General features: G+C 38.5%; 1 protein-coding gene across 4 annotated transcripts in view; it reads right to left on the bottom strand.

Annotated features, from left to right (window-relative positions):
- ADGRG2 (adhesion G protein-coupled receptor G2) overlaps positions 1–25,093 on the bottom strand; it is a 59,329-nt gene extending 34,236 nt beyond the window's left edge. For 3 of the 4 annotated variants that reach the window (XM_017728454.1, XM_017728456.1, XM_017728455.1), the window contains exons 1-3: positions 25,008–25,093; positions 13,855–13,973; positions 6,577–7,194 (exon numbers count right to left, since the gene is read on the bottom strand). In XM_017728454.1, the coding sequence (XP_017583943.1) occupies positions 6,577–7,194; positions 13,855–13,972 (736 nt within the window). In that variant the 5' untranslated portion in view covers position 13,973; positions 25,008–25,093. The remainder of the gene's footprint in view (positions 1–6,576; positions 7,195–13,854; positions 13,974–25,007) is intronic. The other variant, XM_017728457.1, reaches the window with a different exon arrangement.
- Between the last annotated feature and the right edge of the window lie 78 nt (positions 25,094–25,171).

Below are 25,171 nucleotides of genomic sequence, written 5' to 3'. Positions count from 1 at the left end.
CCTGTTCCACCAAGAAAAGCAGAGTTGAAAAATCAATTCAGCCAAAGGGAAAGAAAGGCAGAAGGAGGATTTGTAACACAGTGGTCAAGATGGGACAGATGGTTCTGGTCCCTTCACCAAAGGCACTGTCACTCAAAGTACACCATTTGTTCAGTAGCTCAGGCACAGGATAGAGAAAAAGCCCTTAAAGCATGAAAGGTGTACAGTGTTCTATCTCCAACTGTGATAATGAAAAAAAAATCCTTTTCTTCTCCCTACCTTCAATCTAACTTAGGAGCAGTACAGTCTTTCTTAAAATTTTTGGAAAGGCAACACCCTTTCTGATTCACCTGTCTTCAGACAACCTGGTCTGTGAGAAGCAGTTCAGTTTTTCCAGGGTGGAGAAGTGAGAAGCAGCTGGAATCTGGCTGCTGATAACAATTTCGTGCAAGAACGACATTACTGGCTGCAGTTTCTTGTCCTCCTGTCTCAGGGGAACATTGCTGCTGCTGACTAACGCTGTTTTACCTAACACTTCATGATCTCCTTTAAACCTTTGCAGAAAGCATCCTCTGAGCAAGCCACTACTGGGCTTTCCCAGGAGGAGAAAAACAGTCTGAACTTTAGTGAACTAGAGCCTCCGTATGGACTCTCCCCCTGCCCAGCCTGTGTGATAGGTGAGGAGGGGCAGGGGACAGCACAGTGAGAAGGGCTCTGTCAGCTGGCCTCTGTGTCAGGAAACACGTGAGAGAATGCAAGGGCAGCTGCTTTCTAGTCAGCTCCAGACACCAAACAGGCACTGAATGTAAGGAGCAGTAACAGCCCTGCCAAGCTGTAGAAGTACAACATTCCTGGCAGAGAAACATACATTTATGAACTTACACATGTAGGGCCTAGATGAGAGGTTTATGGAATGAAGTTACTAAAATTTTACTTATATTAATTGAAAAACATGACAAAAATGAGAACAGTTTGTATTAGCACCCAAGACCATTCTTTCAAAGCACAGGTAGTCTTGATTATGTTCAGCTTTCACAAAACAAATCAACAGCAAATGGAAGAATCCCAAAGGACAGTTTGGTGGTTATGTAATTTGGTCTCCTCAAGCCACAGTACTCGGCTGTCACCACAGAATGACATGAGATAACCACGACTGTATGTTGCTGCTAAGATCAGTTTTGACTTACAAATAAAAATAAAAATACAAGGAAATTTATAAAAATTGTATTTTCTAAATAAGAAATTACAGCACACTTATAGTGCTGAAAGTTTTTTCACCAAAAATTCAACTCATTCAGTCAGTGGAATTGATTTGCGTGAAAAATTCCCACGAGAAAGGCCAAAGCCAAGCTTTTAATTCCAAACAGAAACCTAGTATCATTTCCTGGGTTAGGTAATTACAAGCATTTAACATTTAAAATGTCAATTCCACATTGCAATTTTTAAATCTATACACATCCTCTTCTAAACATTTTTACAGGCAACAGTTACCTGTTTATTACAGCGGTTACCAGAACTGTGCAGCATCCACTGCACTCCATTTGCATTCAGTGAAATGAAAATGCCCAGCATTGATACCTTTCACAAGACTTGCTCATGAACAAAACTGAGTAGCTCACACTGCAAAATTTCAAAATGGTGCTCTTCTTTTTTTTGCAGAAACAGGCACTGAAAATATGACATTCAATTCTCCTATTCAAATTAAATCCATATTTTCCATTAAGAGATTGGGTTCCTTTAACATTTGACAAACCTTTCAGCTGAATAAACGTTCTGCCAAAATGAACCATTCTGTCACACAAGGCATTTGTAACAATAACACAAAAAAATCCTCCACAAGTTAATAGTTGTTAGTTAGTTGCACACTGGAAACATTAGCCTATCTTGATTTTCTACGTAAGGTAGATTTTGAGCACATTGTATATAAGTTTACAGGATAAAACTTAAGTGCAATCTTAGTTTTATATTTTGGTGCCCCTCGTGACACCGTGTATTTGCTCTGACTCCCTGTGGTGGCACCATGGAAGAAAGGATGAATTATCACTGGCCATTAGACAGAAACAAATGTCAGCTTGTTCGCAGCAGGCTCGGTCACTTTGGCCAGTTCATTTTTAGTATCCTTAACAGAAAATTTAGGCTTAGTATTTTTAACTCAGCTTTGGTGTTATACCGGTTGTAAGAAATTAGGTTATAAATTGTTTTTATCTGTTTGTGGAAAGCTGTACATTAGATACTGAGGTGAATCAAATTACCACTTCTCTGGATGGCTGATTACCAAAAAGCCACTTTGTTTGGTATCACAGAAGAGGGAGGGAACAAGAGCAAAAAAGGGAAGGTCAAATATGCGTTCTGTTAATAGGTACAAAGTAAAGTGCCACTTGACTCATCAAAAAGGCACTCCAGAGCTAGGTATTTTTTTCACATCACAGTTTCTTCAAGAGCTTCTAGAGGTTTCTTTAGTATCCTGTCCTTACAGTTTTAGGGAAAAAAAATTGCATTGGGGCAAATAATTTCCTTTTTCATCTTCTGCTTTCATGATCCACTCAGTAAGCATAATAATACAGCCCAAGGTTTGGTACCCAGCAGGCTGGGATGCAGACCGGATGAGTGACGACTACATTTCCACTTTCTCCCTAAGGATGTAAAGCCTTGGGACTTCACCCTCCCTTCCAGGAAAGGTGATCCTGTCATCAGATGGGCACACAGTTGGGAAATCTTTAAATGGGATTACATGAGCCTAAAACAATCCTTATACCGCCCACATCTGCAACTGGAACAAAAGTCCAAACTGAAGTTTTCCTCTTCCTTGAGAATGCAGAGGTAAAACAGTCACACTGAGCACTGGTCACTCCCCATTTCTCCCATCAGCATTAAATTGCTCTGTACCCAGAAGTGTGGAAATGCCCTCCAGCAACACCTGCAGCAGGCTTAGCAATATTGAGTCAAAAGAGTACATGAAAAAGAGAGGGCAACATCTTAATCTTGAAGGTTGGACAGGACAGTTTAGAAAAATCATAAATGCTACAATATACTCACTAAATTTCAATTAGGAAGCAGCAGAAAGCAACAGGCTAAAAGTTAGAGCACCAATATCACAAATGAGATGGCAGTGCTTTATGATCAGTGATCCTATTTATGCCCCAAATCATCTATTTTATTTATTCATTGAAATTTGCTACAGATGTCCCATCATATCTGTGCTCCTTGCATAAATGCACAGTGTAACAGTTTGTATATTTCTATTTGGATTAAGAAAGTTACTGTTTAATGTATAACTGAATGATTAATGTTTAAACAGTACATTTCACAGTGAAGTTATTATTAAAGGCAACTTGAAAGTATCACATGTAAAAATGACAACTGAAGAGCCGGTACTCATAGATGATTAAAGTTTCTTTTCAAGCATTTAGCACTTTAACCTCATTTATTTTCTTGTGTGTTTGTTCTCTTAAATCACCCCAAACTTTAGATTATTTAGTAGACTCTTTACTTGGATTATATAGAGACAATAGTGGTATCATTCATATTGTCCACATTAAAGTATGTTGCTACAAAGGAATCATTAATTAAGGAACAAGATAAAGAAATTTTCCAAGGTTAGAATTTGGAAGGGTGAGCACATCTTTCTTCAATTACATATTTTTAAATACCAGGAGGTTATCTGTAAAGTGAGACACATTCAACTTGTGGCACTCTTCTCTGCATATCACAGCTGTTATGCTACTTCTCTCTCACCAAGAGGGGAATTATCAAAGGAACATGAAGAATGTACATGGAAGGCCAGTAACGCACCAAGTGTGTGACCTCCTTCCCTGTCTGGCCCTGCCTGCAGTATTTACACCTGCTCAGTGTGCAGTGGCCACACCAAGAAAGAGAACCAGAAGACTGTCACTGGAAGGAGCAAGAGTGTCATCTTTAACACAGATCTAAAGGTTTCACTATTGAGAACCATTAGTCCAAGAAATGTGAGCAGCTTCATCCCAAAGTGGGAAGCAGTCAGATATGTCCTTTCTTGCATATTTCAGATGCATAAAACACGCAGCTACTGCAAAGGTAATCCCAGCCACTTCTGGGGAGTGAGCTACTTGGTTAAAGTTAAGCATACCTTTAAATGCTAAGCATGTGTGTGAATCTCACCAGAGTCAGGATTTTGATCCTTATTAGACCTCAAACTGTTAAGAAAAAAATTAAACAAATCTTTGGTAATTTGAAAAATATTCATGAAAATAAATTATAAAAACTAAAGTAAACGAATCAGAAGAGTCAATAAACAGAAAGGCAGGAAAAGTGATGCTAAGTAAACCTAGACCTATTAATGGAGTGGATCACTGCCTATGAGACACCAATTAGACAATGGCTTACACTGCACAAAGACTTTGAGTGGTTAAGCAAAGAAGAAATCATAGAAATTACGGTAGCCTTTGACAGAACATTTTACACATAATTGTTTTACGTAGGCACAAAATGCCAACCATGTCACAAAAAAAAATCTGAAACTTGTCCTCCAGCACAATTATGACTAATGAACCACTTCCTTTTCACCTTTTGTGCCTACAAAGTTTAGGACTTTCCAAAACTTTTGCCCTTTGCCAGTTACGTTCATTGCAGATGTAAAATTATATCCTTCTGCAGACTTACTACTCAAAGTTACTCTGTTTTAACAAAAAACCAGAGAAGCTTCCCAAATCAGGTGATTTTTACACAGGAGTTTGGAGGAACTCACTGAAAGAAATCAGATTGTAACAGTAGTAGCAACATCAATTAAAATCACCTGACACGGACTGTTAGATATTCCTACTGTAAAAGCTTTGTTATCTATTGGACTATATTTGCTAAATATATGCTTTTCACAGCACAGCTTGGGGGAGATAATCAGCTAAAATGCATCTATTAGTGAAGAGAGGCCAATAAACTGTAAAAGAATTCCAGTAAGCTTCTCTTTGAAAAGCTGTTAATGCCCCCAGTTATCTAGAGGAGATAACTTATATTTGGCAGTAGAGATGGTCTCTGCACTGAAACAAACCCTGTTAGAATAGTTACTGCTTAGTCAGTTTGGCTAAGCAACAGAGCTTTGGAAACCACGCATCTTACACACTCACTAGAGATTCCACAAGCCACTAAATCGTGAATTCTAAACCCATTAATCACTTGGGGCTGGAGCTGGGCATTTCCTGATCAAGCTGTCCTGTGATGTTCAAGGATGCTCTATATTCAGGGCAGAAATTGCTGGAACAGAAAACAAGGAGGTTGTGCTTTCTGTGCATCAGTAGAAGACAAACAGATCCTCCACTGTGACCAAGATTTTCCCCACCATCCAGACATACCTCTCTCAGACTTTCTTTGTACCAAACTTATGTCTGGTAGCCAGAATGTTCCCCCTTTCAGCCTTAGGACTGTGTTCCTTCAAGCACAGCAACATATGAGTAAAAGAAAGACATTCTTTCTTCAGCTCCTTTCCCAAGTCACAATCCATCAAAGATGATGTTCTCCCAACTACAGCATCAGGGACAGCAAAGGCATTTCATTCATTACAAACCAGTGCTGGCAGCATTCTCCATGAGTCCTGGTTTGTTGGACAGATTTCTTTCTCTCCCAGAAAAAGAAATCTGATCACCTTATTTTACTGCCCTTACTAAGGCACTTTGAATCTGGTCCAGTCAGGCAGTGGTTATAAGATTATACAAATAAAAGATATTTTTGAATCAGCATGAAATAGATAGGTACATTTTTTAAGGATAAAGATTATGAAGACTGGTGCCACAGTTAAACTGAATCACTGATGCTATATAAAAATTTAAGGAAACAATAATTGAGGTAGTCACATTAAAATCTCTTAGGGGATAATATAATTTCCTATGATTGATAAATTGTATACCATCAAAGCTTGATTCAAGTTTGTCTTTTTTGCCAACAGATGTGATAGCAAAAGCTAAAAATAGGATTATTCTCTTGCTTGAACTCAGTTTCTCTAAAAATAAAATCTTGGTTTGGTTTGATTCAAAGGTTTTTGTGGTTCTTTTTCAGGGCAGAGGGGAATTTTGAGAAATGTGTGAGAAACCATTTGGTCATTTTAATAAAGGAGGCATTACTGATACTGATAAAGAAATTGGATCATCCTATAATTCTTGCAGACCCTAGCTGCTGAATATGGTGTAATGCACCAGTGAAGCACTGAAAGCTGCACTCACTGAAATTTTGGCCCAGCAAATGAGAATGTGGAATGAGAACCAGCAATGCTTTCCTCTGTATTTATTCCCTGAACAGAAGATGTGCAAATTAACTATTTTAAGATGAAATTGATACATGCCCCAATGCTCCAAGGAGTTTTAGTCGCATACATCCTGCTCCCATATTACACTAACGGTTGATAGACAAAAAAGTTGAAGCAAGTTGAAAATCTTTAAAGGACTGATGCTATACTTTTTCATTTGGATAAAAACTAGTGAAAGCTGCAGGTCCTCACATGATCTCATCAAGAATTTAGCTAGGAATGATTAATAGATTGACACTTCATAAAATCTGGAAGAGAAATGCTAAACATACTCAGATCAACTTTTGACTGAATTACTATTTCAAAAGCAATGCAGCGGTACTTACCACATTGTAAAGAGTTATCCTCTTCTACTGTCGTATTATAGGTCCAATCCTCCTTTCTCCAGCGTATAACACCGCTATCCTGGCAGTCCTTAGATTGTGTCATATTTGCCTTGTCCCACATTCTGAACAGGTACAGCTCCCCAGTCATTCCCTGGTGAGGTGACGCAGATGTACCTCGCAGCTTTGAACAGCCAAGTAAGAACTGGCCTTTTCCAGGCAAATTAAATTTCCCATTTAGTTTCTTGCGTGATTCTTGTTTTCCATTTATGAATACCTTCATCTCCTCATTGTCACTTTTCCACTGGATACATATTTGGTTCCAAGTGTTTTTACGAAGTCTTACAGTTGCATTTATTTGTTCTCTGAACAACCATATCTTCAATTTACCATGATCTCCTGTAAGTCCAAGATCATACTTATTTGCAGACAGATTGGTGTGAAGAGGTTTTTCAACATATACATATGCTGTCCACGGACTATTTGAGGAATACAGCTTGAGGTGCACACAGACAAGGAATTCTCTCAAGGGACGCAGAGAAATTCTTGATGACATACTCCACGGATCTTCACATGCAGTCTTAAAGACAGCTTTGTATCGCCCTAGGAAATCCTCCTGATCTAAATAAAGAAAAGGTGATTTGTAAAATGATTTAGTTTTAAAAAAGATCTTTCATACGAAAGTTATTCTTCAATATACTACTGTTTCTAGGCATTTTCCTAGGAGTTTTCAAAACAACACATTAAGAAACAATCTTGTAACCTACTCCTTTGGATTTATTTTTGTGATGGGGAAGTAACAAATTTGGAGGCAGTCAATAAATCCTAGCTGCTGATGAAAACTCTGAGGTAAAACTTATGCACAAGACCAAGGATGACCATGTAGACTCACAGAATCATTTAAGCTGGAAAAGACCTCCAAGATCATTGAGTCCAACTGTAAACCCAGCACTGCCAAGTCCACCACTAAACCATGTCCCCAAGTGCCACATCTACACATCTTTTAGGCACCTCCAGGGACAGACTCAACCACTTCTCTCCACAACTTAGTTCAATGCTTAGCAACCCTTTCCACGAAGAAATGTTTCCTAGTATCCAATCTAAACCTCCTCTGATGCAACTTGAGGCCATTTCTTCTTGTCCTGTCACTGGTTACTTAGGAGAAGGGACTGACCCCTATTTTGGTACAACCTCCCTTAAGGGAGAGAGCAATAGGGTCTCCCATGAGCCTTCTTTTCTCCAGGCTAAACAATCCCAGGTCCCTCAGCTGCTCCTCACAGGACTTGTGCTCCAGACTCTTCATCAGCTTCATTGCCCTTCTCTGGTCTTGCTCCAGCACCTCAATCTCTTTCTTGAAATGAGGGGCCCATAACTGAACACAGGATTTGAGATGTGGCCTCACCAGTGCCCAGTATAGGGGGACAATCACTGCCCTGGTCCTGCTGGCCACACTACTGCTGATCCAGGCCAGGATGCCATTGGCTTCTTGGCCACCCGGGCAAACATTGGCTCATGTTCAGCAGCTGTTGATCAACACCTCCAGATCCTTTCCGGTCATGCAGTTTTCCAGCCACTCTTCTGCAAGCCTTTAGTGCTGCATGGGGTTGTCGTGACTCAAGTGCAGGACCTGGCACTTGGCCTTGTTGAACCTCATACAACTGAGGCTTCATTTTGCTCCCCATCCCTGTCTTCCAGCTCGGAGCACTGGGTACTCTGAGACTGAGGCAAAGAACACATGAAGTACACCAGCCTTTTCCTCATCCTTTGTCACTATGTTTCCCCCTTCAGCCAACAAAGGCTAGAGATTCTCCTTAGCCCTTTTGTTGCTAATGTTTTTGTGGAGACATTTTTGGCTTTTATGGCAGTAGCCAGATTTAATTTTAGTTGGGTTTTGGCCCTTCTGATTTTCTCCCTGCCTAATCTTAAGACATCCTTGTAGTCCTCCCGAGTTTCCTGCCCTTTCTTCCAAAGCTCATAATCTCTTCTTTCATTCCTGAGTTCCAGCCAAAGCTCTCTGTTCAGCCAGGCTGTCATCTTCCCCACTGGCTCATCTTTCAGCACGGGATGACCTGCTCCTTCTTGAAGAATAATGTGCAGCCTTCCTGGACTCCTTTGCCCTTCAGGACTGCTCCCCAAGGGACTCCGTCAACCAGTCCCCTAAACATGCCAAAGTCTCCCTTCCAGAATCCAAGGTGGCAGTTCTGCTGACTCCTCTCCTTACTTCTCCAAAAATTGAAAACTCATCATTTAGTGATTGCTGAGGCCTCCAACCGTCACATCATCTACCAGCCCCCTCTGTTCATAAACAACAGCTCCAGCAGGGCACCTTCCCTATAAAACAAGTAGCTCCAGACAATGCCCCAAACACTGAAACTTGATCATAACTGTTCAGTTCTTGTAGGTGCCTTGTTTCCTCGATAGTCCCAGTACAGGAAAGGACAGACTTTTGTGGCTGTAGATATAAACTCTTTGGAGCTCTTATTTTGTGGAAATATCCACACTCCATTTGCATAATCATTATCATAGTTGCTTGCTTTATGGTGTACACATCAGCACCAAAATAAGAAAAAGTTCCTTTGGAACTTGAAATGGAACAACAGAAAAATGAAACAGGCTGGCAGATGCTCAGCCAGTGCAAGAGAACACATTACTGACACCTTTAAGGAGGTCATTATTTGTCCATCTATGCAGAGCTTTTATGTATGCTCCAGAGGACTTGTGGGATTAATGATGATTGGTCAGGGGTCAGACAAGCAGAAAATGATCAGCCAACATAGGAAAAAATCCTTTTCCATTAGCTCCTCTGTAAGAAGACAAACTTCCAGGCAACTTGGATCAGGGTTTTTTTTCCAGGGTAGGTTACATTCATAGTCCTAGTTAGTTGTCAAGATTGCAGCCAGCTCTTCTGTGATGTTCTCAAGCAACCAGAGCACCAGCTTTCATCAGGCCAGTTCCAACAATTTTTCTGTCTCTTGACCTCCAGGCTCTCAAATTTCTTTTTCAATAGCAACACGTGAAAACAATGAGAAAGTTCCTAACTTCCAAGTGCAGCTTGATAGGTACAAGCTACCAGAAAAAGTCTGAAACACAAAATATATCAATCCAGTTTCATGGAAAGTCATTGATATCTATTCTTGTTGCATCCTATAGCTCTGTGATGCTAACTAGCAGAAACGCACAGGTTTTTTTCACAACCCTGAATCATTCCTGAAGTTCAGCATACATCATGGAAGTACTATGCAAGGCTATAGACCAAACAAAAAACTCCCTGGGTACAGGCTGAATTAGGTGAAAATCCTAACTCACAGACAATGGATTTTGAATGGTGAGTTAATACTTAGATTGGATTTAAATGGCAATGGAGAAGGAAAGACGTACTTGACCCAACAGCAAACCTCCCCCGCCTAACCCTGCAGCATGAATTCACTGATTCCGTTTGGCCACTTGTCAGAGTCTGAAAGCAAAATCTGGGATACTCAGCTAAGAACACTTCAGCATGGAAAACTAATTTTTAAAATTACTTAAAAGCTGGGTGAGGAAGACTGGATGGGAGGGGAAAGTGTCATAGAAGATGAGATTTTTAGATACAGACTCAAATGTACCTACCTTTTTAACTAAAACTAAAATAGATCTACCACCTTACAGCATGGACAGATCATAAGGAAACTGCTTTTATAAAGGAAACAGCCATCTAATAACATGCCAACACTGGTGACACAGTCTTCCCAAATTAAAAAAATTGCTCAAGTCTTTCATTATTAAGCAGAAATTTTGCTGAAGGTTTTGGAAGACTTGATGCAGCAGCTGTTCCTCAGACAGTGTATGTCAGAAGTATATTTGCATGACTCATATTGCCTCCAAAATTCCTCTAAGCAGTCTTGAACGTGCAGAGATGGCCAAATTGACTGGTAAAGGCAGTTTCCTGACACAGCTTCAAAACTTGAAGTCACTGTTAACTATCCAAATTGACAGACTAGAATTCCACTCCTGAGCAAAAATACTAATCAAAACTTGAAGTCTCATCATCAGACTTGGTTTTGGAAATGAACAAATTCTGAGAGAGGCTTGATTTCATGTTAAGCATTAAATCAGTGTTGATGTGCCAACAGTGATTTAAAGGGCTGCTAAATTCTCTTACGTTCTTTAGGGAAATTGTCACTTCAAAATTGTCAATGGAGCCAGAGTGAACATAAACTTGCAGATGAAAACAGTCATAAGACAAGTAGCCAACAAAAATTACACAAAATGAGATCAATCTGCTGATGAGTTCTCCTGGTCTGCTTTATATAATCCAAAAAGATTGCTGTTGATCAATACGCAAGGCCTGAAGAATTAATTTAAACTAAGAAAAGTGTTTACATAGAGAGGTCTACACTTCTGGAAACTGGAAAGCTGGCCCACTTTGCTCTAAACAGTCATAAAAAAGAAAGTGCCAAAAAGGGATGCCAAAGTTAATAAAGTAGATACCAATACTATCTGAATTGTTACAAGACAGGGTTGGAAATTTTAATACAGTTTATCTACCCAAAGAATGCTGAAAAAGCACAAAGGAAATCATAATCATAGTCAGAAAATGCACTTTGCTGTTCCAAGTGAGTGCAGTACAGCCTTACATTAGAAATTAATTATCAGTATTATCTTGACTAAGTCTCCTCGATATGTGAGTGGATGCAACGTAGGTAGGAGATGACATTACAGTAAAGCCTTTGGAAGATCTGTTAATCGTCACTTATTATCTCTAGCAATGGTGCTTGTGGGCTGCAACCCACCCTTGACCACAGAACTGAGGAGCTGGAACTGGCTGTGCTCTGACAGTGGCATTTCTGTCTTATAATTAGTCTCCATGCATCCAGACTACACAATACATTCAGAAAAGTAGCCATGAACACACCTTTATCACGACAGCACAGAAGGGGTAGCACAGTGGAAAGAATGCTTCAAACATCTCCAGAGTAAGAAAACTCAGGAAAAAATAAATAATGATAATAACTTTAAAAAAAATTCAAAAAACCCCACAATTTGGAGCGAAGGAGTTGCCATGCAATAGTAATCGTGGGCTGACTTTTCAATGTCTTTTGCTGTATTTGGGCACATAAGCCTTTTCAGAAACGCGAATTTTTTCTTCTTACTATACTTATTTCTAATAGATGCAAAACCTGGGGGTTTTACCTTCAGTAAAACTAAAAGCATGTACTTAGTAAGCATGTTCTCTTAAGCCCTAAAAGAAATCCTGAAATGTATGCACACACTTCCAACAGTATAAAATAAACTTTCTGAGAATGACAACATAAACCAAAAAAGCAATCTCCTTCTTTTTTCTAAACATTCTTAGATAATGATAACTGATACCTTTACAAGAGGTAGCCAACCGTAGGTATTAAGAATTAGACCTACAGGAGCAGATTCTCTCAGCACATAAGCAGCAGTGTTATTTTCCTTATATTACAAATAACCACTCTATCAGCATTACTACACTCAGGTATTCTCTTGAATAAAAATAGTCACAAGTTTATGTGTCTGCACACTCTGGCTTTTAACTAGTAACAACAATAGTCATTAACTTCCTTGCAAGTGTTTGTCACCTGTGACAAATTTGGCTCACTACAGTCCATTGAAATGATGTCAAAAGACTCTTGTATACTCAAGTATTCCATCTACCGCTTGTAACTGTTCTTTATAAAAAGTTTAAAACTCTAAACGTTCTGCATGTGGGTCACTTGATTCTGTTGAGTATTTTGAAAATCTGAAGCTAAGAACTGTTTCCTCAAAATCAACGTCATCCCTCCTTTTCATTCACAGTTCTATTTGTTTAGCTGGGGATAAACAACATCACATTATCCAGCATTCTGAGCATCAGAAAGAACACAGGAAGTTCTTCTCTCTTCATATTTTTTGGAGAACACAAACATATTTAGGCATCTCAGATGAGGAGAGAACTGAGTAGAAATGGTGCTGGTAGTACTAAAACCCTAAAACCAAAAACCCCCAATAATATAGGGGGAAAACATAAACACACTCTTGTGTCAGTTCAGCTTTTCTTGAAGATTACTGAGTTTTAAGTGATTCAAAGGTGAAAAATGAAATCCCTCTTTGCTTGCTTCCTCAGAACTTTAGACACAATCAAATTTTCCCTGAAAAACTCTTCTATGACATCCGTCCATATGCTGAGCAGCTCTGTCTTTCTTACTATTTAATGTACAAGAAATTAAAACCTCTCCATCTTAGTAGCAGGTCTATCACCTGAATCTCAGACATGCCTCAATAGAAACATTTTGTGAAAATTACTATATTTGGAGAATTAGAGTAAGAAATAGCCTAGTTTGTAACCTGTGAAATCTCATTGCTTGTACAATGTCGTAAAGCAGGCATACTTAAATTTAAAAAAATCAGGCAGTAAATCTGAACTGCAAGAAATTCTGACCTTCTAGACTAAGATAACATGCCACAAATGCAGCTTCTGAAATTAGCCATTAAGTACATGGCAAAAAGCACTATCAATTTTTTAATACTCTAAGCACATTATTAACATGATAAATGTATGTAGTGGGTTCGGTATTACACACCATTGATACAAGGAAACTTTATGAATGACAAGCACTGTTATCTTTATCACCTGAGGTCCAGAGCAGTGACAGACTAACCATTAGTTTACAGAATAGCCATGAAGAAACACAGATTATTTTACCCCACTTTATTCTACTTTATGTCACAGAAAAGCATCACCACATTAGTTATCCAATTTGTACAAGAACCTTACGGATTTATTTTTTTACTGTTACATAAAGAGCATAAACTGCCAAGTTCAAATACATCATTTCTGTTACATGTTTTGGACCTTATTACCTTTTCCTTAGCCATATTCAGATCCACAACCAAGATCATATTCTACACTCACACATGCCCAAAAAAGCTCAAAGGATCTTATGGTGATTTTGCAAGAGGAGTATAAAAGATTTAACAACATGTTCTGAAAATAGTAACACTTTCAGTTAAAAAAAACCCCAGCAATAAAATAATTTGTCTTGTTACTACAAATTGCGTCTTGGTTCTCTCCTCATGCATAGCCTAGAAGTTACTACCAATGATTTTTTATGAAAACATGAAAGGCATCCAAAATGCTAAGCACCAACTGTTTCATTTCTTGTTATTGACAGTTCTTCCTCTTGATTGCAAGAGGCAAAACTTGCCTGTCCTGAATATGTTCAAAAGTCCTATTCATCAAGACTAATGTTATTTATTTGGAATACCAACACTAGACAAATGAGGAAAAAATTCTCTTACCTTTGCTTGCTGTAGCCAGGAATAACTGAAGTAAAAGGACTGCTTGAACAATCCTGAATCTCAAGAAAATGTCCTGTATTCTGCCAACACAGCAGTGCTGTTTTCCCCAGACAACCATTCTAGAAGAAATAATTAAATAAATAAACCACGACTAGAAAACGTGTAGGTGTGTGGACATTATGACAAAATATGTTTCCAACGTGAGCATAAATCTTCCCAACCCTGTTATACTATTGGGTATATATTGCAGAGAAATGCACAGATACTCTGTATATTGCCAAGACACTAAGAGAGAAAGAGATGTTTGCTGAAAGGAAAAAAAAACCCCCAAAACCAAAAAACCCATTCAAGCTCTAATTCTCCAAAGACTACAAATACATCAGAGCATGGCCATGGCTCCTTGCACAAGTAAGACTTTCAAGATTTGAAAAACAAACACCTCCAAAATATTCGCACACACCAACAACAAACTACCCAACCAAAAGCTGACAGAGAAAGCATGGAAAGGTTATCCAAAAGCTTTATTAATCTCAGTAAGTATGCAAGAAAGCATCTCTTCAGTCCATTACCCACATGTTCTCTCATGTAACACTTTAACAGCAAGACTGTGAATGCCTAAGTAAGAAGCAAGATTTTGATTCCCAATCCTTGTCCTATTATCAAGGCAAGAAGCTACACCAAAAAAAAAAAAAAAAAAAAAGATAAATTCCACAAATCACTGTGGGCAGCAAGTTCACAAACAGTATCATGAAAATCTGGTTTGTCTACCTTTCCTCCTAGTGATGGTTGTCTAATGTGAGCAACAGGACAAAAGAAAATGCGTTGAAAAAAAGGATGTGCCTTCTATTATAAGAGATATCGTTCTATGAAATAATTTTTTTAAGATCTATTCAAAAAAGCGTACATCTGAGTATTTTGCACGCCGAAAGAAACATTCAGATGCTTGTTGCATGCATTAATTCTTAAATAAAAAGGTTTAGATACATAGTGGCAAGTGATTCTATAGCTGATTCTTGAAACATGCACAGCAGTAAACTTTACACATTGACTACCTTTCATGTATCACCTTTAGGGTATAACAGAGCATTCTGCCTGACAGCACAACTTTTCCATCACAAGCTGGGTGCATGTGCAAGTACGCTGGTCAGCACTCACACTGCTCACAAACTGCACTGTGCTTCTGCTCATGCTGTGTCAGGCTGCAGTAGATTCCCTTCTTTTCAGGCACTGTAAATGGTGAACTCTTTCAGGAATTTTACATTTTTTTAAGGTTAGGGCTAAAATGCCATTTTTTGGCAAGCATTCACACAAATGTAAATATTTATTAATTTACAATGGTTACTATTGGCTGAACTCTGCAAGAGAAGTGCCACAGGAATAAACTGAGAAACAGTGAAGTTGCTAAGCAAATGAAGCTTTGGAAATTGATTAAACATACATGCAAATAAATTATACACATATAACAACATAACATAGAAAGCATAAAGCAAAGGCTTTTTAAAAATTAAGAGCACTGCAACATTGTTGCCAGTGTTTTCAAGAATTATGCAATGTGCAATACTTCTAACAAATATAAAAAAGCTGACAGAAAATAAATCATATGCTAAAACAATGGTCTTACCTAATATACACAATCCTATGCAGGAACAGATCGAAACCAAACAAAAACAAGTTTAAAATGGGAACAAATGTCAAAGGTGGGCTAGCTTTCTAAAGATCCCCAGGAAACATGTTCAAACCTGTACTCGGCTTGCTTCTCAGAATGTCTAAAAACCATGTATTAATAAAGTTGTTCCATCAGCAAACTGAGTAGCAGAATTACATTAATTATCCTAAGAACCTGATAATGAAAACTGTTGTGCTTAAATACATCTGACAACTTCAAGACTGTTCATCTACAATATAATTTCCTAGGATTAAAAGAGATGCTTATCCAAAAACTGCGTTTCCTTTCTTTGCTTACTCACACTTCCCATTCTAGTCTCAAATTAGGTTACTTCCAAGCAAAACCAAGCTGCCATTCTATTCTTACATTTTATGGGGAAATCTCTTCTTTAGTACCCAAACCATCTATCCACAGTGAGGTATTTAGACAACAAAACAAACACAACTGCCAGCATCCCTTGTCTCTACTACCTAGACACCAAGAGTTGAAATGTGAATGGGATGGAGCCCAAAAATACTCAGTGGCATCCACAAGTGTAGCCACCAATGCTAGCAAGTAATGAGGCAAGCTGCTTGCTTTGTGTCACTAATACTGATTCAGAATGCTCCTACATTCCCTGCTTTTAGTTTTCTCCTTAAGCCTCAGTCCTGCACACAGATACACATGAAATGAGATGACTAGGACAGAGGTTTTCTCCTCAACCACCAAGCATGCCTTCTATTTTGTTTGGCAGACCTCATTAGACAATGATGTTAGTGTCCCATCCCCCAGAAATAAAAACTGCATTACAAAAGTCTAAATTTGAGTACAGGAGCCAAGAAATTCCTGGTACTGACTCCAGACCTGTCTGAGCACTTTGTAGCCCTGAGGAGTTTGAATGGACCTTCCTCTAACTCTGGCACTTCAGAGCGAGCTTTGCTAATATTTGTCCAGTGTTTAAACAAAAGGCTGTAATAAATACTTTCTGTACATTTAGGTTTTTATCTCATCTGGGCTTTTTTGACATTGATCTCACTTCCTGAGATGGGCCTGGCAAAGACAAATAGGGACAGAGGCAGAGCTTCTTGTTGATTGAACACAGTCACATCAAGAACTCCAAAACTATTCAAAGCTATGAATGAAAATTAATGATCCCAGGCAAAGCAATAAAATCCAGATAGCAGGAAACTGAGTAAATGTATAAAGTGAAATACTGACATGGTCACAGCTCAACTGACTTTTTGCAAGACTTTGGACAGTTACACTGCTCAAGATCTGTTCCAATGTCCAGATAAAATACACAATTAAAAGAGAATTACCTAAGAGAGGTAAAATAACATTTGTGTTCCTTTTTTTTTGCAACAATGTTGTTTAAGCACTACCAAAGAAAAAGATGCTGCTAGCTTTGGTATATTTTTAAAGGAAAAAAAGCAAGATATAAAACACAATTTCACCATATCTATTCAAATGAAGATCATATGATACATTCCAAAACATTTGGCCATTATGTTCTTCTTAAATTTATTTAAGTTTTTTCCTGTATTAGAATCCTAAATCTTTACTCTTAATGATCCTGAGCACTAATGTAATTGCAATATATAATTGTGGACATTATAGAATTAGGCATAAGGGATTATTTTCATTTGGTTTTAATTTTGCTCATTTGCTCAAATGAACACTTGTATTGTTCTTTATAATAGAAGAATACAGCATGACTGAGAGATCTCTGCATGAATATGCATAGTTTTTGCAGTAGGATGAAAAATTTTCACTTGTATATTACGCAAATCTAATCAAGTACAACAGTTACTGAGCTGCCCAAATGTGGGGAAAGAATTCTATGCACAGACTACAGGTAAAGATGCAACCAGCTGTCTTCAATTTCTCAGTTACAACTAAGTCATTTTTATTTACAAAGAGCTAAGTGTCTGAAGAAGATGACAATATAAAACATTTCTTTATGGTCAGCAGAAAAAAAGAAAATTCAGAAAATATAAATTAAAGGCTCAGGCATAAAACTGTTACCTCTTGTTTTCTCTCCATGAAGAGTGTTCTATTTTGACCAATTACAACCTTGTAGCATTGGTACCCAGGTCTCACAACATTTCACACCATCTTACTAATTTGAAGGTCAAATTAGAATTGACAGAGATTTTCTTAAATGAACAAACATACTTTGAAAAACTAAATTTTTTTGTCTGTTGTGTTATACATGTTCCAGTTCTGCATTAATATCACATTCTTTGCAAATTAAAGGGGTTAGTGGAAACAAAGACAGAAAAATGGTATAAAAGGAGTTTGTATTCTTATTATTAATACTAATTAGCTCATGCCATGCTAGTTTACTACTTTCCAAGTGTGCACCCATGGGTGATAGATCAAGACATTTAGGACTTACCTTCAGCAACTGCTTGCCTTGTACTACAGCAGATATACTTTCATAGGATTAAAGATGAAGAAAGTGCAAAACATAAAAACAGCTGTTGTGTTCTCTAAAGTATTTTGCTAAATCACTTTTGGAAAAATACATACGAATTTCACAATTCCTGTTGAAAATACATATTTACTAGCAGTATTTAACATTTTATAAACTATTAGTTCTTTTATGCAAAGTTTTAGGCAGAGCAGGTTTTCACTGCCAATGCATAAACAGTGGATTACAGAAACTTACGTTGGAAATCATGGCCCAAAACAATAATTCATTTACTTCAAATAATGCTGTCCGTCTACTGCTGCACTTCAAACTGCTTTGTTCAAGCCACACTTATTTCATCCGTATTCTCTGGGTCTCATTCTGTCCTCTGTAGTCATCCCCTACTAAGATTTTGGATTTCAATAAAAATATTTCTCAAATTTATAGAAGTTACTGCTGAGGAGAAGGGTAATAATGAATGGTAAGCTTCTGGCTGCTGTTCTGTGATATTCTGCCTTATTCAAGTCTATACCAGGTGATAAAAGGCTAAAAAGAGCAAGAGAAACACATCATACTGCCCAGGTATGAGAACTCCTTGATGTCTTTCCTTTCAGAAATGTAAGGCTGAAGACTTCTTCCATCAACCCCTTATATTTTCCAGACTGGAACCAAAATGCAGTAAAGTTTTAATGTTATTTTTAAATTTTGGCTGGAGCAACTTAGATGTAATAGGGAGGACGTTTATGTTGGAAACTCTTGTGTCACAGTTAATCTTGGCACACACAGTATTCGCTGACTTAACAGCAGAAGTAGCGCCATTGATTTTAAAATGTTGTTCCATGGGGGGTTTTTTTATGTGTTTTTCCAAAATACAGTAACAGGATTATTACTGTCTGATAATAATTTGGTTTTCATTAATTTTCTCCAGTGTTAATCATGTCTGTAAAAACTGTATTCTTTATGGTCACTGTGTTCATACAGTTACTTTATGTAGAACACTAGCTTTTTCTAAGACTGTAATGGTAATGTGTTCAAGTACCTTCCTCCTGACATAAATCTTTACTGTTTTCAAAGACATTAAATATTTTACTTTTTAATAAGTTGGCTTACAGATAGCAACCAGCCACTTTTGTACAGACATCAATCATCTACAAAACTCATAGCTGGTTGATTGAGTTCTTATGAGAACTGAACAGGAAGATGAACTCTCTGAGAAATCCATTCTTTTGTTTAGCCTTTCAACTGTTGCAGGATACTGCCATTAGAAAGACTTGTTAATATATTTTATTTCACAAATACCAAGCTGTGCAAGCCAAGGTCTGCCTTCAGTTCAACTCACAGATCTCCCCTTAGATTCATCTAAAAGTGCTAACTTAATCACTCAGACCTGTGTAAGTGGATTCAGGAATGGAATGTGCTATTGGATGGCTCTCCATTACTGACCTCAGTGCCAAAAATACTGCACTTTTGGTACTTAATTCTCTTGTACAGCAACTTGTGTCCTATATAGTGCAAAAACAGGGCAGGGGACAATTACAAGCAAGTTTTGTTCCCTCTTATCCAGACTGGAAATGTTTCACCTCCTCATATCCAATTGTCACCTGGGAGATGAGCAAGAGGCCTTTCTCTAGCTTTTATAAAAGTTTTACACTATCCAGGAAATCCTTATCTGCACGATGTATTCCCTCAAGAGCACAGTATTGCCCACACCCTCTATTAATCCTAGAGCAAACTAAAAAGCCCTTCAGTGACAATGCCTGAGCAGGTTTCCTCTCAAAAGAGTTTACAGAGTACTGATGAAGCATGGCAAGCAGAGATGCAATGAAAGTAGTTGTTTGTCACAAGTCTGATTATTTCAACTACAGACAGGCTGTTTACATTTTCCTTAATACTTTAGGGTATGGACGTATATAGGTTTAATGGAGGGGGAAACAACAAGACGTGTTCTGCAGAGAAGACGACCACACAAAGGTTGGCACATCAGAAAAGATTAAAAGAACACTACGCGTGCACCTTGAGCCATATAAGAACATGAGAAAAGGTATACAGAGATATAAGCACAAAAAAGTAGACAAAAAGTTTTCAAAAGCCTTTGTATTCAGTTACAGGACTTGATTTGATGCAGAGAGAAAGAGGGAAGGACAAAGACTTTTATAAACCTCAAATATTCATATTAGTGAACAATGCAAGCAGACTGTGAGGAGTCAGGTGAGGACCAGGCACGCCAAAAAAGAAGACCATCCAGCTCATGCTTTCAATTTTCCTACTTTTCAGAAAAATAAGACTTCTAAAAGTTTCATCTTACTGTAAGTGGGGGAAAATAAAAAGCAAATAGTTGTTTCTGCTCAGTTTACACTTTTCTTCCCCACTCTCCTTTTCAAGCTCTCTTGGCTTGAACAGCAACACCTTAGAAAAGAAATTATACTGTGATTTCATCCTAAGCTTCACTTTATGGACTTAACAGGTGTCTTGGATCCTGCTCTTGGAGCTCTTAAAATTTCTCTGGAAGCTAAGAAGCACAGTATTTGGTGGTGGTTTTTGGTTGAAAGAGGGGGTGTGGGGGTGGTTTATAACAGTCTCTCAGGCTTTTTCAGTCAACAGCCCAATGACCAAAACTAATAGTTTGTACCACAGAAATAAAACTCATCAGTTTGGAAAGATGGATGCACTAAAGCAAGCATCTTCCAAAGTCCCACTAAAACTCTGATAAAGAATATGTCATCACTACCCTACACAGCCTAAGGAAATACAGTCATGTTGGCACTTCAGCCTTCACATGGGGTAAACACTTAGGGAACCTCTATTAAGACATTCTAGGAAACAGGGTTATGCCAGAACTGCATTCTGGGCCTCCTTTAGCACTTCTCAGGGTTCAATGTAAGTCTCTGCAGGGGGACAGGAAATGGTACCATTGCCTGCATTAGACTACTACAACTGAAACAAGTTAGTCAATAGCAAACATCTCTAAATACTTGAAAGTCATCACACAGGTGAGTAGATGACTCGAAAGCAACTTCAGAAAAGTTTATTTAAATCGGAGCCATTCCTGTGTGCAATCCCCACAAATGTATCAGCTCAAAAAATTTACGTTGTACAACTAGATTCCACATGGCTTTTTTCAACATCACCACCTCTATTAAAAAAAAAAAATATTTGCCTTCCCAGAAATAAACCACAATCACCACATTGCTGACTTGTTGAAACATAGATGAGGGTGAAAAAAAGAAAGCATTTTTAATTCAACTTATATGAACACTGGGACTATGCTATGAATAAGTAATGGTGGAACAAAGTCACCTCAAAACATGAAGAAACCCATCAGAAACCCATTCAGTCAGCTTATGTCCATAATTAATTTGGTGCAAAAGAAACAAAGATATTCAAAGTCTTGTTGGGAACTCAGAACCTAAACATGGAATTTGGCAGCATTCATAGTCATGCATGCCCAGATGTCTAATAAATTCAGGCAGAGAGGCACAGTAATTTTTTCTCTAAAGAAAGGGAGTTATTAAAGGAATATTTTGAACACTAAAAGCATCAGTAAAAGATGCTAAGTTTTGTTATGTGTGCAAAATAACATTTCCATAATTATAATAATCACATTACTTCTTGTCTTTCTAGTTCTACCATTTCTAAACATGTCACATATTATCAAACATGACAACTTCTGGCAAACCTTCTGATGGATCTCTTAGACCTTAACTCCTGAATGATTCCTTTAAGGAACACCATAAATGAGAACATAGTGCTTAATTTGTGAAGTGTGGTGGCCGGTGAACCTACGTTACAAGGGACAGAGAGTTCTCAGTAAGACAAGTCCCCAGTACCACAAGAACCACTTTATGTTAGGGTGACCAGAAAGGCTTCTCCCAGGATGCTTGTTCTGTTATGTTAATCTATCCCAGTTTGGATTCCCCGGTTGCCTGTCAGCCTCTATCCCTTGTCACTCCCCCAGAGCTTCCCCATTAGTCCCTCTTCCCTAGTCCCATCTTTTCCCCACCCCCGGATAAGCCCCGGATCGCCAGCGTTCTCTCATCTTTGCCCCTGAATCTTCGGCAGTGTAGAGGCAATAAATGCTCCTGCTGGAACTCATGCAAAGGCCCTTCCCATCTCCTTGCAACCATCTTTACACTGAAGCAAGCTGTGCGTTTGTGCCTGCACGCATGTGAGCTACAGGGCCAGACAGAGACAGTAATAGTGAAAGGTTGTTCTTTTTTGGTAACTAAGGCATCACTTGAGGTACTCATGCAAATTTCAGAAAATATAAATAATGTGGTAAGTTCTAGTAATTTTCTATAAATTCTACAGATTGAAGAAGTATTTTAAGTAGACTGGGGAACTTTATTAAGTATTTCTTTTCTATATACTGTCTCATCTAGTATAACTGACATTCTACAGTCTTCTTTTAAAACAAACAAAAATAAGCTAATCATGTTCCTAACTATACTTTTTCTATGAGCTGGTAAGAACACTGTATTTAAGCAGCCAGCAGAAGATGACCTAGAACAGAACAACAAAATCACATTTTTATAAGGCACTAGCTGAAAAGCAGCTGTTGTGTCAAACAGTATTTATATTTCTGTGCTACAGAACTCCTCAATAAAAGAAAGACAGAAAACACCGAGTCTGGGACTTGAACTGCCAGATACACTTCTAAAATCTTGTATTAGTTCCACTGCATAACACCTGCAATAAAACTGTCCTGAAGCTGACGTAGGTAGCACTCACAGGTTGAGTACCTGTGGCATACAAAATATTCAGCTCACAGCTGAAGACAAATCCATGTGACTCATGAAGGGAGGAGTTTGAGATCCACTTTTTTTGTCTTTGATTTAATGTCAGCTAGCAAAGACTCTTTGTCCATCCTGAACAACAATAAATTTCAAAGGTATTTTGTCACAAAAGGAATGCAAGACTCCCAAGTAACTGAGTCCTATTAATTACCATATAGTTATACAAGCCTATCTTTTTCATAGAGCAATTATAGATCCTTTCCAAACTGTAACTCCACCAGGAATTTATGACTGGAAAGAGTAAGACCCTCATAATCATGAGCACCTATCTAACAAACGAAATGATCAACTCTATTCATGTTCACAAGCTGAGTAGCATCTACCAACAAATTAATATTCTCTAAATCCTTGCATCTGGAAAAGAGCAAAGCTTTTAATTGAACCTAGATACAAAACTACTGGTAGACTTACCATTTATCAGAAAGCTAACATTTCAGGCCAAATAACATGACTTATTAATGCTAATTCTTACATTGACGTCTATGAGATTACTTGCACGAGCTACCCTTTGGCCTTCAAATAATCTAATCTATTATTCCACTGAAAACATAAAACTTCAAACTCAAGTGTAGTGATCAGTTTTAAAGCTAAACTGCATTTGCCAAGGCCACTGATCATGTTACATGCTAGGAACTAAGAATTGTCCCAATTTAACAAGAGTTATTCCCCCATGAACTCCCAAACTTTCTCAATCTGCCAACACTCTACAGTTACTAGTGGAAGACCTGACTAAAAGCACTCACAGCACAAAAACTGTATATATTGGGTAATTAACTTGAGAAAGGGAATTTAGTCCTTCATCTCTCTCCAACTGGCCCTAATCTGAGCCAATTTGTGTTGATGTATTAGAAACAGAAGTTTAACATTAAATTTGGAAGGCACTGAAGAAAAATGAACATGCTAACAAACTCCATTTGATCTATAGAATTACCTTAAGATACTAAAGTAATATTAATAAAGATACCAATAACACTAGTTCACTTGGTACCATAGTAGAAATAAAATAATATTATCTTACAGTGTAGGCAGAAAATTTTGTGGCCCCAATTCGTATCTGAGCAAATTCTGTTTATGTGCAATTTCTTTCCTGCATCTTTTTTCAAAGCATTCCACTTCAGAGCTTTGTCTTCATCATTAAATTATAAGTGTGCTTCCTCAGTGAAGACAAGTACTTGGAGATCCTCCTAAGCAAAGACATGTTTTTTGTTCTTTAGTTTAATTCAACAAACACACTACTGGTCACCTAGCAGAGGAACAAATCTTGCTTGTTTCCCCCATGGAAACAGTTACAGAAGTATGCTTTCCACTTGGGAATACCCTTAACGTTGAAAGCTTAAGATCAGGAATATCAGCTTGTGCAGCTCTCTTCTAGTGATGATGTACACTGTTAGCCTATACAACCAAAAAGGAGGAACATGTTCTGAGTGGACGCACATAATGCCAGATTTACTTTTTCAGTAAAAGTGACAGAACTGGAGACACAACTAATTTGCTTTGGGATTGATAACGCTTAGGTCTGGAGGTTGTAAACTCTGTTTTTGCTCATGTTGAAGCCAATTCCACCACACCTTCAGGGTTACTCTGATTGTAGGGAGGTTGGCCCAGATAACCCACTGTGGCTCCTCCTAACCTTACCAATTCTGGGATTTCATGTAAGTCAAAACTAGACAAGGCTTGCACAATCACACATTTAATTTGCTGGATAAGCACACATTGAACTAGTGTACAAACATTTATTCCCTGTTTTGACATGAATCAATGCAAGAAAATAACACAGTAAAAGCAAGAGAGTTCAGTACTGTTACAAATACTACCCACGAATGACTAAATCTATATATTTGCAAAGCAAAAATAAAGTCAGTCAAAAAAGGCTGCTTCCAGTACACTTAGCCAGTGGACATGACAAAAAAATCCCCAGACAAACCCCCGTCTCGAAATAAGTATTGTGCACAAAAGGCGACTGAAGACATCACTTTTAGTGATACAGGTTTCCTTGCAGAATGTATGCGAAAGAAGCAGGGAAAACCTTTAAGCTGAATACATTCTCTGCACCCGTTCCCACAGAAAACGGGTGTGAGAGCAAATCCCGATCCAGTCTAGCAATACCGTCCCAACGGGATGCTACCCTGTCTCTTCGTCTAAACCGCATTCAAACGCCACCAACGCCTCTGTCAAAACCACTCACTTTTCAGGCCAATTTAAACGCGCTACTAAATGTTTCTCGCCGTTGACTAATTAAGCGCCTAAAATAATGCCAGAAAGCTGAAGGAGAGCTTTCCGCCAGCAGCACCGAGAGCTGTACCTGATGCGCAGCGCGGCGCCGCTCAGGACGAAGCCCGGCCGCCCTCCCCGCAGCCCCTGACGGCGGCCTCACCCCGCACCGGCCCGGCGCGAGTCCCAACGGGCCCGGCCCCGCCCGCGGGACCTCCCCGCTCAGCCGCTCTCCCCCCGCCCGGGCGCGACCCG

This window comes from Corvus brachyrhynchos, unplaced genomic scaffold (genome assembly GCF_000691975.1).
Source record: "Corvus brachyrhynchos isolate BGI_N302 unplaced genomic scaffold, ASM69197v1 scaffold11, whole genome shotgun sequence".
Classification (NCBI taxonomy): domain Eukaryota; kingdom Metazoa; phylum Chordata; class Aves; order Passeriformes; family Corvidae; genus Corvus; species Corvus brachyrhynchos.
The sequence above is the reverse complement of the archived record's forward strand: the minus strand, read 5'-3'. Positions and strand labels throughout refer to the sequence as shown.